Source organism: Psammomys obesus, unplaced genomic scaffold (genome assembly GCF_907164565.1).
Source record: "Psammomys obesus unplaced genomic scaffold, mPsaObe1.curated_primary_1811, whole genome shotgun sequence".
NCBI lineage: Eukaryota > Metazoa > Chordata > Mammalia > Rodentia > Muridae > Psammomys > Psammomys obesus.
The window spans coordinates 1,627,884-1,640,023 of record NW_026585895.1 but is presented as its reverse complement, the minus strand read 5'-3'; the positions used below and the strand labels follow the sequence as shown (position 1 = coordinate 1,640,023).

At 41.4% G+C, this 12,140-nt stretch overlaps 1 protein-coding gene across 4 annotated transcripts in view; it reads right to left on the bottom strand.

Annotated features, from left to right (window-relative positions):
• Window positions 1–560: 560 nt before the first annotated feature.
• The window catches only part of Tfpi (tissue factor pathway inhibitor), a 48,852-nt gene continuing 37,272 nt past the window's right edge, over window positions 561–12,140 (bottom strand). For all 4 annotated transcript variants that reach the window (XM_055600663.1, XM_055600664.1, XM_055600666.1 and 1 more), the window contains exons 8-9: window positions 4,612–4,791; window positions 561–943 (exon numbers count right to left, since the gene is read on the bottom strand). In XM_055600663.1, coding sequence (XP_055456638.1) covers window positions 855–943; window positions 4,612–4,791 — 269 coding nt within the window. In that variant the 3' untranslated portion in view covers window positions 561–854. The remainder of the gene's footprint in view (window positions 944–4,611; window positions 4,792–12,140) is intronic.

The following is a 12,140-nucleotide window of genomic DNA, read 5'->3' as shown; positions in this document are numbered from 1 at the left end:
TGTGTGTGTGTGTGTGTGTGTGTGTGTGTGTGTGTGTGTGTGTGTGTAACACGTGGGCTTGTGTGCCTGTGTAGTCCAGAAGAGGACATCAGAGCCCTGGAGCTGGAATTACAGATGGCTGTTAGCTGCCCAGCACGAGTGCTGGGAAACGTGTCCAACGTCCTGTGAGGAAAAGCACACACTCTGATCTCCTCACTCATCCCTTTTGCATTTCCATGGTTATGGAGGCATTGTAAAGTAGTGTGTGCCTGCACGTCTGTAACTGACGGAGATTACCAAGACGTTCTAAATAAGGAGGCAAACAGAGTGAAGCAGGGACAGTAACTTTTATTTGGTTTCGCAACTCTGTATCTTTGTGATAAGTAACAAGAAATTCTTTAATAAATACCAGTGTAACAGCCCAGTTTATTGCTTGGGATAGAATATTTTATTTCTTACATTGTTAAAAAATAAAACCACTTGACAAGGTTTAGATTATCAAGGGTACCTAATGTTCATGATCAAATCAAGTGAAAATATATCTTCCAATAGATGGTCCCCAAAGGAAACAAGAAAACTGGTTTATGGGTCAGCAAAAGAACTTTTAATTAAGTGGAAATACTTAGAAAGGGATCAAGATGAAATTCACAGTGGCCAGTTAAAACTACACCTTAAAAAAAAAAAAAAGTACACTGACTAGGTTAGAAAAGAAATGAAATGAAAACTCATCCATAGCAGACACAATGGCCTGGAAAATTGGCTATTAATATATCCATTAAAATTATTGTAGTAGAAGAATAGAAATTATAGTGAAAATACCTTATGGAAATATTTAGGAAATTAATGTAAAAATATAATGTGTTTATATCTTAATCCTAATTAATGCTTTCATATACTACTTTCACTGAAGGCTTCTTTCTTCTTTGGATTTTAATTGCTCCTTTTGATTTTCTTTTGATGAAACCTACAATAAGAACAATAAATGATAAGATAATGGTGAGAACAATAAGAATTTATCTACATTTTTCTCAAAGCCTTTAATTTTTTTTTTCGTAAAATAATATATTTTTTAAAAAGTCATTTTGCACCAGGCAGTAGTGGGGCACGCCTTTAATCCCAGCACTCAGGAGACAGAGGCAGCCATATCTCTATGAGTTTGAGGCTAGCCTGGTCTACGGAGCAAGTTCTAGGACAGCTGAGGCTACACAGAAAATCCCTGTCTCAAAAAATAGAGAAAAGAAAGTCATTTTGCAAGTGTGAGGGTCACCAAAACTGGGTAAGTATACTATAATTAGTAAAAAAAACAAAAAAAACAAAAAAAAAAAAAAAACACATATTCTTCTAGTAGATTTGTGCTTCTGAGCTTATGTTGAGGTTTTTTATCAACTTAGATTTGAGTTTTGAGCAGAGTGATTGCTGTGGATCTATTTGCATTTTTCTACATGCAGACATCCAGTTAGACCAGATGGAGAAGAGCCTTGAACTCGTTGGTACAGTGTATAACTTCCTGAACAGAACACCAACAAATAATAAATGAGACCTTTTGAAACTGAAAAGCTTCTGGAAGGCAAAGGACACTGTCAATAGAACAAAACGGCAGCCTACAGACTGGGAAGGGGTCTTCACCAACCCTATATCTGGCAGAGGGTTAATATACAGAATTTATAAAGAACTAAGGAAGTCAAAAAGCAACAAATCAAGCAATCCAATTAAAAAATGGGGTACAGACCTAAACAGAGAATTCTTAATAGAGGAATATCAAATAGCAGAGAAACACTTAAAGAAATGTTCAGCATCTTTAGCCATTAGGGAAATGTAAATCAAAATGACTCTGAGATTCCATCTTACATCCCATGGCTTAAGATCAAAAATTCAAGTGACAACACATGCTGGAGAGGTTGTGGAGAAAGGGGAACCCTCCTCCATTGCTGGTGGGAATGTAAACTTGTACAGCTACTTTGAAAATCAATCTGGCGCTTTCTCAGAAAACTGGGAATAGTGCTACCTCAAGACCCTGCTATACTTCTCCTGGGTATATACCCAAAAGACACTCCATCATACAAGAACACTTGCTCAACTATGTTCTTAGCAGCTTTATTCATAATTGTTAGAATCTGGGAAAAACTTAGATGTCCCTCAACCAAAGAATGGATACAGAAATTGTGGTACATTTACACAATGGAATACTACTCAGCAATTAAAAACAAGGAAATCATAAAATTTGCAGGCAAATGGTGGGAACTAGAAAAGATCATCCTGAGTGAGGTATCCCAGAAGCAGAAAGACACACATGGTATATACTCACTTATAAGTGGATTTAAGCCATATGGTACAGGACAATCATATTACAACTCACAGACCCAAAGAAGATAAGTAACAGGGAGGACCCAAAGGAAGATGCTTAACTCCCACTCAGAGGTAGAAATAGAATAGACAGTGGAAGTGGTTGAAGAGAGGAAACAGGGTAAGAAAGGAATTACAGAGAGAAATTAGGGTCCATATCAGACCTGGGGAGAGCTGGGTCTAGAAGACAGAAGGGCTTGCCGAGAGAGGAGAAGCCTTAGGCACGGACTTCTCTGTTACACGCTGGAGACCTACGACAGGGTAGGTTCCTGAGAGGATACAAGGATGACTCTAGCTGAGACTCTAGTAACGGGAGTCACGGAGACTGAAGAGGACACCCTCTAACTAGACAGGACTCCTGGAGGAGGGAGGGGAACACCAACCCACACACAAAAGTTCGAACCAAAATTTATCCTGCCTACAAGATGTGCAGGGACAAAAATATAGCAGAGAGTGAAGGAACGTCCAACCAATGCCTGGACGCGCCTGAGATTCATCTCACGAGAAAGAGCCAGCCCCTGACACAAATAACAATACCCTGGTATGCTTACACACCGGGGCCTAGCATAGCTGTCCTCTGAAAGGCTCCACCCAACAGCTGGTGGAAACAGATGAGGGGACTCACAACCAATCACTGTATGGAGGACAGGGAGCCTTGTGGAGGAGTAGGAGGAAGGATAGAAGAACTCAGAGGACAGGAGCTCCACAAGAAGACCAGCAGAGCCAACTAACCAGGGCCAAGGGGACCTGTGGGAACTGAATCACCAACTAAGAACTATGCGTGGACTGGACCTAGGCCCGTACACAGATGTAGCCAATGGGCAGCTCGGTCCTCATATAGGTTCCCTAGTAAGGGGAATGGGGGCTGACTCTGGCAGGGACTCTGATGTCTGCTTCTCCATCACTTTCCCTGGTGGGGCTCCCTCACCAGGCCACAGGGGAAAAGGATGCACTCAGTCCTGATGCAACTAGACATGCTTGGGAGAGGCTTTAGGGAGGGGTCCCCTTTTCTGAGGAGTAGGGGGGCGGATAGGGGAAACAAGGAGGGAGGGTGAGACCAGGAGGAAAGGAGAAAGGGGCCTATGGCCAGGATGCAAAATGAATAAATTAAAATTAAAATTAAAAAATACATACTCATCTTCATAAAAAAGATAGATACGTGGTTATTGGAATAGCATTGTTTTATTTAATTGTTGGTTGGTTGGTTGGTTTTTGTTTTGGTTTTGGTTGTTTTTTGAGACAGGGTTTCTCTGTGTAGTCTTGGCTGCCTTCCTTTGTAGACCAGGCTGGCCTCCAACTTACAGATCCACTTGCCTCTGCCTCCCCTAAAGGCATATACCACCACTCCCAGCTTTTATTTAATTTCTGTTATTTGTGTTCTATCATATCACTATTATTGTCAGAAAAAAAGTCATCAAAATGTTACAGTTTGTGTATTAAAAGAGAACTTGCAGCTAGCTGGGCATGGTGGTGCATGCCTTTAATCCCAGCACTCAGGAGGCAGAGGCAGGAAGATCTCTGAGTTCAAGGCCAGCCTCATCTACAGAGTGAGTTCCACAGTAGCCAGAGCTACACAGAGAAACCCTGTCACAAAAAAACCTAGAGAGAGAAAGGGGGAGAAGAGAGAGAACTTGCAAGACTTTTGCTGTATTTCTTAAAAATAAATTCTTAGCTCTTAAACATTTAGGAAAAAAATATTGCCGAGTGCAGTGGTGCACCCATATTATATGGGATTATCCCAGCACTCTGGGAGTCAAAGACAGGAGGATCTCTGTGAGTTTGAGGCAAGCCTGGCCTACAAAGGAAGTCCAGGACAGACAAGGCTACCCAGAGAAACCATGTCTCAAAAAATAAAACAAAAAAGAAAGAAATAGTGGAACTGAGAGGTGGCTCATCATTAAGAGTGGACCAACTTCAGTTCCCAGCGCTCACTTAAGGAAGCTCATAGGCGCCTGTAAGTCCAGTTCCAGAGGATCTGACACCCTACTTAGACTCTGAAAATGCCTGCACACACACAGCAAACCCATATGCAGGGGCACACACATAACATAAATAAAAAAATAAAATCTTTTTAAAAGGAGAGAATTAAAATTTTGTTTGAAATGGATAACTCTTCTGTGATACACACGCAGAACAATTATGGCAGTATTACCCAAGTTTAGTTAGTGGGAGAATAGACATTAAGTCGTTATATTTCTTCTCATAAGTAAGGAAATATCTGTTGTTTCATAATTTAAACATAATTATCATTCCAAATATTAGTGATTTACTAGGAAGCCTCTTTCATACCTCTTTTACACGCTCTAACACAGTCTCTTCTGGTAGCAAAATTATTATTATTTCCCCCACATCCAGTGTACTTAAATTGGTGACATTTCCCAGTGGCTGAATTGTAGTAGAATCTTTTCTCACTGGCTTGACACAATCCACCGTCTGCTGGAGCAAGACACCATGAAGGGCCATGATAGTCTAATAAACAAACAAACAAACAGATAAATAAATGGAATTTTTAAAAATCAAGAAAATATAGTAAGCTCTCTGCATAGTGAATCTGAGACTTCCTATTACGTATTCCTTGTGGAGTAGCTTTACAGTATGTCTTCTGAATAAAGCAGAATCCTACAAAGATTAATCTACAAGAAACCCAAGGGTTTCCATTTCCAGAATATGCTTAAACAAATTGGAATGTTCATAAGACCATGACGTTCTCCAATGAACAAAACACATCGCAAAAGGAAAGCTTGCAGTTAGTGTTTGCCTGAACAAAGTGGTTATACATAATCCAAACAAGTCCTATTGAACAATCTATCTTCTGAAACTTCAACTATCATTTATAAATATGCATAAATCATTTTCTATGAAACAAATTTTTATATTTACATAGTAAAGTAAGACACTGGTTTAGCATAGATAGGTTGGCATGTTAATGAGACCAAAAACATTCAAAAACCAAGAATGTGCAGCAAGGTTAATAATTTCAGTAACAGTGATAATAACATCTCCAAGGAAGGGATTTTAAAGGAGAGCCAGGTCCCGGCTGGGTCCTCCTATTGTCCGAGTAACCCAAGAGGCATCCTGTGAGCGACTGCCCCACCTTCGTCTCCTGAACTTCCAAAGCCACCACTCAGGTTCAGAAACAAAAGGGACAGACGAGAAGCAATTGAATAAAATTGAGAATCAGAGGAATTTGTTCCTTGTTCTATGTTTTTTTCCCAGCAAGTACCACATATATTTGAAAACAAAGTATGGAGAATGATATGGAATGCAGACATCACTGTCACTGTGGTGTTCTCTATACAGGGTGTGTCTCTCCATAGTAAGAAGCGGAGAACGTGTTAATATCTGTAACTGTAAAGTTAACTGTGGCGTTTTAGTGGCGATGCCCGCCCTTCTGATGCCTTTGCTCTCTGAGAGCAGCCCCTTCTCCACATGATCGGATGCAAGCAGAGCTTCATAATGGAGACGGAGAATATTTCAAGTGAAGAGAGGCTAGCTTGACTATTGCCCCTAGCCTGGAGGTGGGAAGAAAGGATGTTACCAGAGACCAACGCCTCCATCCCAGGTGAAAACCAGAACCACAGGCATTTCTGGAGGGACACGAGTTACGGACGCTGGGCCAGGGGCGTCATGGCCCCTTAATAATCCAGAAACATTTACAATCAGCAGTGACGTGACGTCAGGAGCCAGTGGAAACGTGTCCAATGCAGCGCAGGCCAGCAGAAGGCGGGGTCACGTGAAAGCAGGCACGAGGAGCACAGGTGCATCGGGAAAAGCTTCCTCCATCCTAGACACCACATTTCTGCTGCGGGACTTGTGCCGAGGGCCAAGCGCAGCGCCGGAGCTGAGGTCAGCGCCTGCCCCGCTCCCGCTCCCGCTCCCGCTGCACGCGCTTGCTGCAGCCCAAGCATCTTCCCCAAAGCGGCCCCGCGGCAGCTGCTTATCTCACCTTGTCGGGCCTGCCGCCTCCCTGTCCACACTCATCCAGCACGGCTCCCTTTGACCGCGTCAACAACCAGGCTGCCAGGGCTAGAGAGAATGCTGCTTTCAGCGCGGGCTACAGTTTCAAATTTACCGCCAAATATTTTGGGTTATACATGGTCAAGTATTAAAAAATACGAAATGATTTCCAATTTGGGAGACTTTTTATAAGGTATTTGTTTTTCTAGAACATAAGTTACAGAATAAATTGAAATTAATTCATTGCTTTTATTTTAACTCTGGCTAACATTTAATTACTTTATCATAAATTGTAGGTAGAATAAAGCAGACAGTTTCTGCAGGATGTTTGGAGTCCTTGACTAGCATCTAATTAAATTTCCAGAGGTGAGAAAATAAAATATTTTTTTTAAAAATGAAAAGATAAGTTTGCCTATGTTCAGTTAACAAATCTATTTTAGACATAGGTAGACACTCACCTATTTAAATTCCAGACATTGATATCTACAATAAAAGAAAATAGGTTTTGAAGCAGGTGCATGGTGTGATTCCTTTGGTCTAGATTATAGCTAGTGACAGATTTTGAGACAGAATAAAAAGACACTAACCTGGCTGTTTTCTGCTCATGTTCCAAAGGGACTTTGGCAGCCAAAGGCACTTTATCCTGATCCCGGCATCAATGACAAGCTGAGAGGATTCCGTCTAGGAGCTTTTTGCTAGGCTTCAGGGCCCAGCACCTCCTTTTTCCAATTTGTTTTAGAAAACATTACTGTCTAGTGTGACCGCTAAAAGGTGGTGGCCCAGGGTCCATTTTTCAAGTACAATGTTTTATGTAAATTTACTTTGGAATTCATAGCGTAAGCTTTGAACTTACTGCACTAAAACTTTACCAAAGGTCCCATTCCCACAATACTTTCTCGAACAGGTTCTCACTGAACCAAGAACATTATCAGTGTTTATAAACGGCCTCATCGCCTGTCAACTGGTTTTCTTCTGAGAGTTTTTACTTCCTTTTTCCCTCTAAGTTGCAGTAAAGAGAAATATAATTTTATTATAACTTTTACAAAAATTTAAGTAATATAAAAAGATAAAAAATGAAATTAAACACCTGCATAATTCCCCTCCCCCTAATTAAATTACCATCAATGACTTGGTAAATATTTTCTCAAAATCATTTGCATCCAAGGTATATATTTAGATACTACTCTATAATTTCTAGCCTTCATAACTTGTAAATACACTTTATATAATTACACATCATTTTAAATATGCATAATATTTCATTCGTTCTGCTAAACATCACTTACATAGACTCTAATATGTGTTTGATTTTAAGTTGAACTATTTTATGTACGACTAATAAGGAAACTCTGATTACATTATTGTATCCTATCATTCACAGACTTCATCGTGATTACAGTCGTGCTAAGATGTTGAAAAATGTGTAACTTAAAATTAGTAAAATATGCTAATTTGAAGTATATGTCAACATCATACATGAGTACATATAGAATCACATACGTAAAAATGAAAGTTATATATGTTATTCATTGGGGAAAATGCTTAGAGCCTATGTAACCTCAGTGTTGCTTTCTCAGGCTGTAAACTGAGGCGTTCGCTAGGCTGCAGTTCCATAGAGTAGACGTTTGTGGTGAGCGTGTTATGGGCTGGGGCCCCTCCAGCAGAACTTACAGCCCTCCGATCATTTGTTCCAGCATAAATTTTTTTAATAAAATAAAATTTACTAGCAATGATTTTACTAGTATGATGTGATTGTGGCCAATTTTTACTGCTGTTTTCTGTTTTTCTATATGTTTAGTATTCCTAAATTCTAACACTCAAGTTACACAATAAAAAATAAGTGACTAGATTATTAATTACAATTAAGTCCAGTTCCTTAAAGTGATAAAAAATAAGTAAAAAACCAGAGCATCCTCAACCGCGGCCTGGTTGGTAAGGGACAGTAAGGCACCACCACCTCCTCTGCTGTGCAGAAACGCCCAAGAGAACAGCCACTGACCGAGCAGAAACCCATAGTCCTTTCAGCCCTGAAGAGAGCGAGGACTGCTGAGCAGTCACTGTGAGGATGATTTTCCCTCCTGGGTGTGCAGGGCCACATAGCAGGGGTTAAAATGAGCAGCCAGGGAATTCGAGATGGAAAGGTCAGAGGAACAGACTGTGAGAAATCTTTCCTGGACAGGAAAGCCTACACAGATTAAAAAGGAAAGAGGGAACCTGATGAGTTATGTGTTTGCTTTTGTCTAGATGCCGACTAATCCGTACTCAGAGTTCACTAAGGGAGCTGAGCCCAAAGGTTTGTCTTAACAGTCCAAAATTCAAAATGGCTGTAGACAGTGGCAACTATGAAATTCTCATGAACATGTTTTTCTTTTTAAGTTAGGCATTTTGTTAGAAAATATATGTTTGAGGAAAAAAATACAATCAGCACCATCATACAAGCATCAGGACTTTTATCTCCTGCAGAGGGGCTGAGAGAAGGCTCAGCACCTGAGAACACCCGCTGCTCCTGCAGGGGACGCTCATGCCACTCTGCGCCCCCAGGCCAGCAACTGCTGCCAGCTGCCTCAGGTAATGCACACGGGAGATGTGCAGACCAAACACGCGTGCGACACTCCCATCCACACACAATAAGGTAGGTGTAAAAATATCACATTGAGAACCGAGCGGAGGGAAGGTTATGCGGACGTGACTGCTGACACAAGCGTGTGTATCCTGGGCCTCTGTCATCTGTGCAGCAGGTCACTCTGCATCAAGCCCAACTGTAAAAGCTTCTAGAACATTGGTATGATTTTTTCAAGATAATTTTGAGTTTGAACACCTTTGAAGCAATCCATGATGTGTGCAATAAGAAACATTATATTTAAGCCAGATGAAAATTAACTGTTTATTTAATATGTTGGTCAGCTTTAATAGAAGAATAGGGTCTTAACAGTCAGAGAAACAGCAGAATATGAGGGAGAGCACAGAAACAAGAATATTTCTGGTTCATCTGAAGGAGTGTGTTAGAAAGTCTAGACCAGCTAAAGAATGGAGCACAACAGACAGGATGTTAGATGTAAATCTGGAAGCACAGATTTAGAATGACAAAGAGTTCAGGCAGCTGAGGAAAGCTGGGTGTGGGTAGGCGGCCTTCCCCAGGAAAGACTCAGCAGCAAGTACCTTTGCTCTGTGACCTAAGTCACTGGTACCCACATTTCAAATGTCACCTTAGCTCACTCTGACTTGGTCCTGTCGTATCACCTATAAGGCCTCACTACTGAAGCCGTTTATTTATCTGAATCCTTCTCGTATCTGGGAATCACGTTTGCAAAGAACAAAACCACCCTATTTCATTCATCCATTTCCAGATTCTATCACTCTTCCCATCAGCAAGGTCATCAATTTTTGATAAATCTCACTAAAGTTAGAAAACACAGAAAGCTATACCTCAGGTCATAAAGTTGGATAGATGGGTATTTTATGCCTCCAGCGATCACAAATAAAATCCAAAGACACAAAAGATAGGATTTTATTTAGTAAATTGTGCTTGAATTCTGCATTCACTGTGTGTTAATTCAGATAACTACATCGACTTAAGATTTCTCAACCCAAGTTTACCACATTAGTTTATTAAGGTTATAATAGCGTATGTATGACAGTACCTTGAAGCCACTTCTTTTACGCCTATAAACCTTAGGTGAATCGGGCTCACCATCATTGCCACGGAAAGCCTTAAAATCAATGTTCTTGTTAGTGGCAGCACAGGATGAAGTGGTCCGTGCTGGCGTAGTGTGTCAAATACTTTATGACACACGACATTTCACAGGTGGCAAAGAGACCTGCAAGCTGAGAGAAACACATGCCTCTTTCCAAGGTACAAAACAAGTCAGGAAATTAAAGAACTGGACCCGAAGCCAAATTCCACTCATAAAGCCAGTGTTCTCGCCCACTGTCAGACATCTCTCAAAAGCTCAGTGAGAAGTTCTTCTTGACTGACGGAGCAAGTATTTAAAAGACTTTATCAGATGAGGTTGGCAAGACTCCATTATTTCTCATCTCCAATTCTCCTCTCCTTTAATCTCCAGTCAAAACAATCCAAATGTGCCTTGCACACTGCCCCTGCACCTCATGACAGATTAGTGCTCATCAAGTCTGAACAAGAGCAAGACAGCTAACTGAAAGAGTAACCCTAACAGGGAGGCTGGAAACGGCCTTGGGGGCACTGGCGCTGAGCCAGATAGCATTCCGTCATCCGAGGGCAGGAATCACTCGGTCGGCACGTTCAGCCTGGCCTCACTCTAGAAATCACAAACCACAGTCCAGGCCTTTATGCTTCTGGGATCAGATGCTCCCAGTGAGGATGTTCCTGGCACTCAGGAAACTGGGAAGTAGGAAACTGCCCCGTGGGGCTGGGAAAGGCAGGTGGGGGCTCTCTGATGAGAGCTCCTCGATTCATTTCTGCAGAGACCATCCGATCCGTAAAGAGAATTATGACTTGGAGTAGCATAGGTTTTTCTAAACTAATTCTTATTCCTGGCCTATCTTTTTGCTATCAATACAAAATTCATATTCCAATATGGATGTCCTACTGTTTTAAGAAAAGGGAAATTTTAAGAAACTCACAGTATTAATTAGTAGTTTGGTCTGTATTAATATGCAACTAAGTTTTTCTTGTGGCTTTACAGTTGCACAAATGTGGATTTCTATTATTTTATTCAGTGTAAACGTCATTTGAAATAAATGGCTGACACAGTGGCGTTCTCCGGGCTCTGCTCCGGGGACAGCCATCATCTTTGACTAGACACAAGACTGTCTGCAGGGAGATTTACCAGCGAGGTGGGGTGGTGCTTGTGATTTTGGCAGAGGAAGCGCCACATTGCTGTTTCTTGCCAGCACTCCTGACAGGAAGTAGAAGGCCTGAGACGAGCTCCGCTAAAGCTCTATTTATGGAAAGCCAGCTGGCCAGGGTGTCAGCACCAGCTACCAGATTTCCTATGCAGGACCACATAGGTTATGAGATTTATCCCATGCTTCTCTGTGAGAATATATTTGAAGGCCGCCATACTTGCTTCAAATTGTGAGTGTTTGCTGATGAAGTGAGGTTTACAGCACCGTCCACTCATGACTCCGTGGGCTGTGCATATAAATGTGTAATTCTTTAGTTGGAGGGGGTGTTTTCTTCCCAGAAAATTTACATGATCGCAATATTCCTCTGCATGCAATCAGTGTCGTCCAAGAGAACACCTAGATGGAAGGGTTCCACTGTGGGTCTCTAACGTGGACACGTCAGTGTCTGATTACTGAGTAGTTTCTCTATCAACATCACTCCTCTTCCAGGAGACGTGTGTGTGTGTGTGTGTGTGTGTGTGTGTGTGTACACATACATAAATAATTAAATGTGTGTTTGCTCCTTTCCACCACTTTCTATGAATGTGGAGTTTGGCCCCAGGTCATATTCAGGGTAGAGTCAGGAAAGAGTTAAGTGTCCCCAGTCTTCTTTGTTACATGTAGTCATTCTCCTTGGGCCTGGAGGCCGCATGAAGCAGTATGGCCCTGGGTCAGTACTCAGGTGCTCCTTGCTCACTCAGAGGCCAAGGGCTGGAGACTGAGTCAGCCACAGGCTCTTGAAGTCTAACCAAAGATGAGTCTTTTCAAAATATCATAAAGCTGATACAGTCCCAAGGCAGCTGTTAAGAGATGACGTGTAGAAGCAAAGTGGGCTATGAGAATTTGGAAAATAATTTCAATTTCTCCAAGATGATCAGGTCTACCCCAAAGACCCCAAACAAATCTGATTGGTCTGTCTTTCCTAGTGTAAGTTTACCAGTTAAACATAGTAAAAGAGTATGTTAACTACAAATGTTACATTAAAACTTTATTAA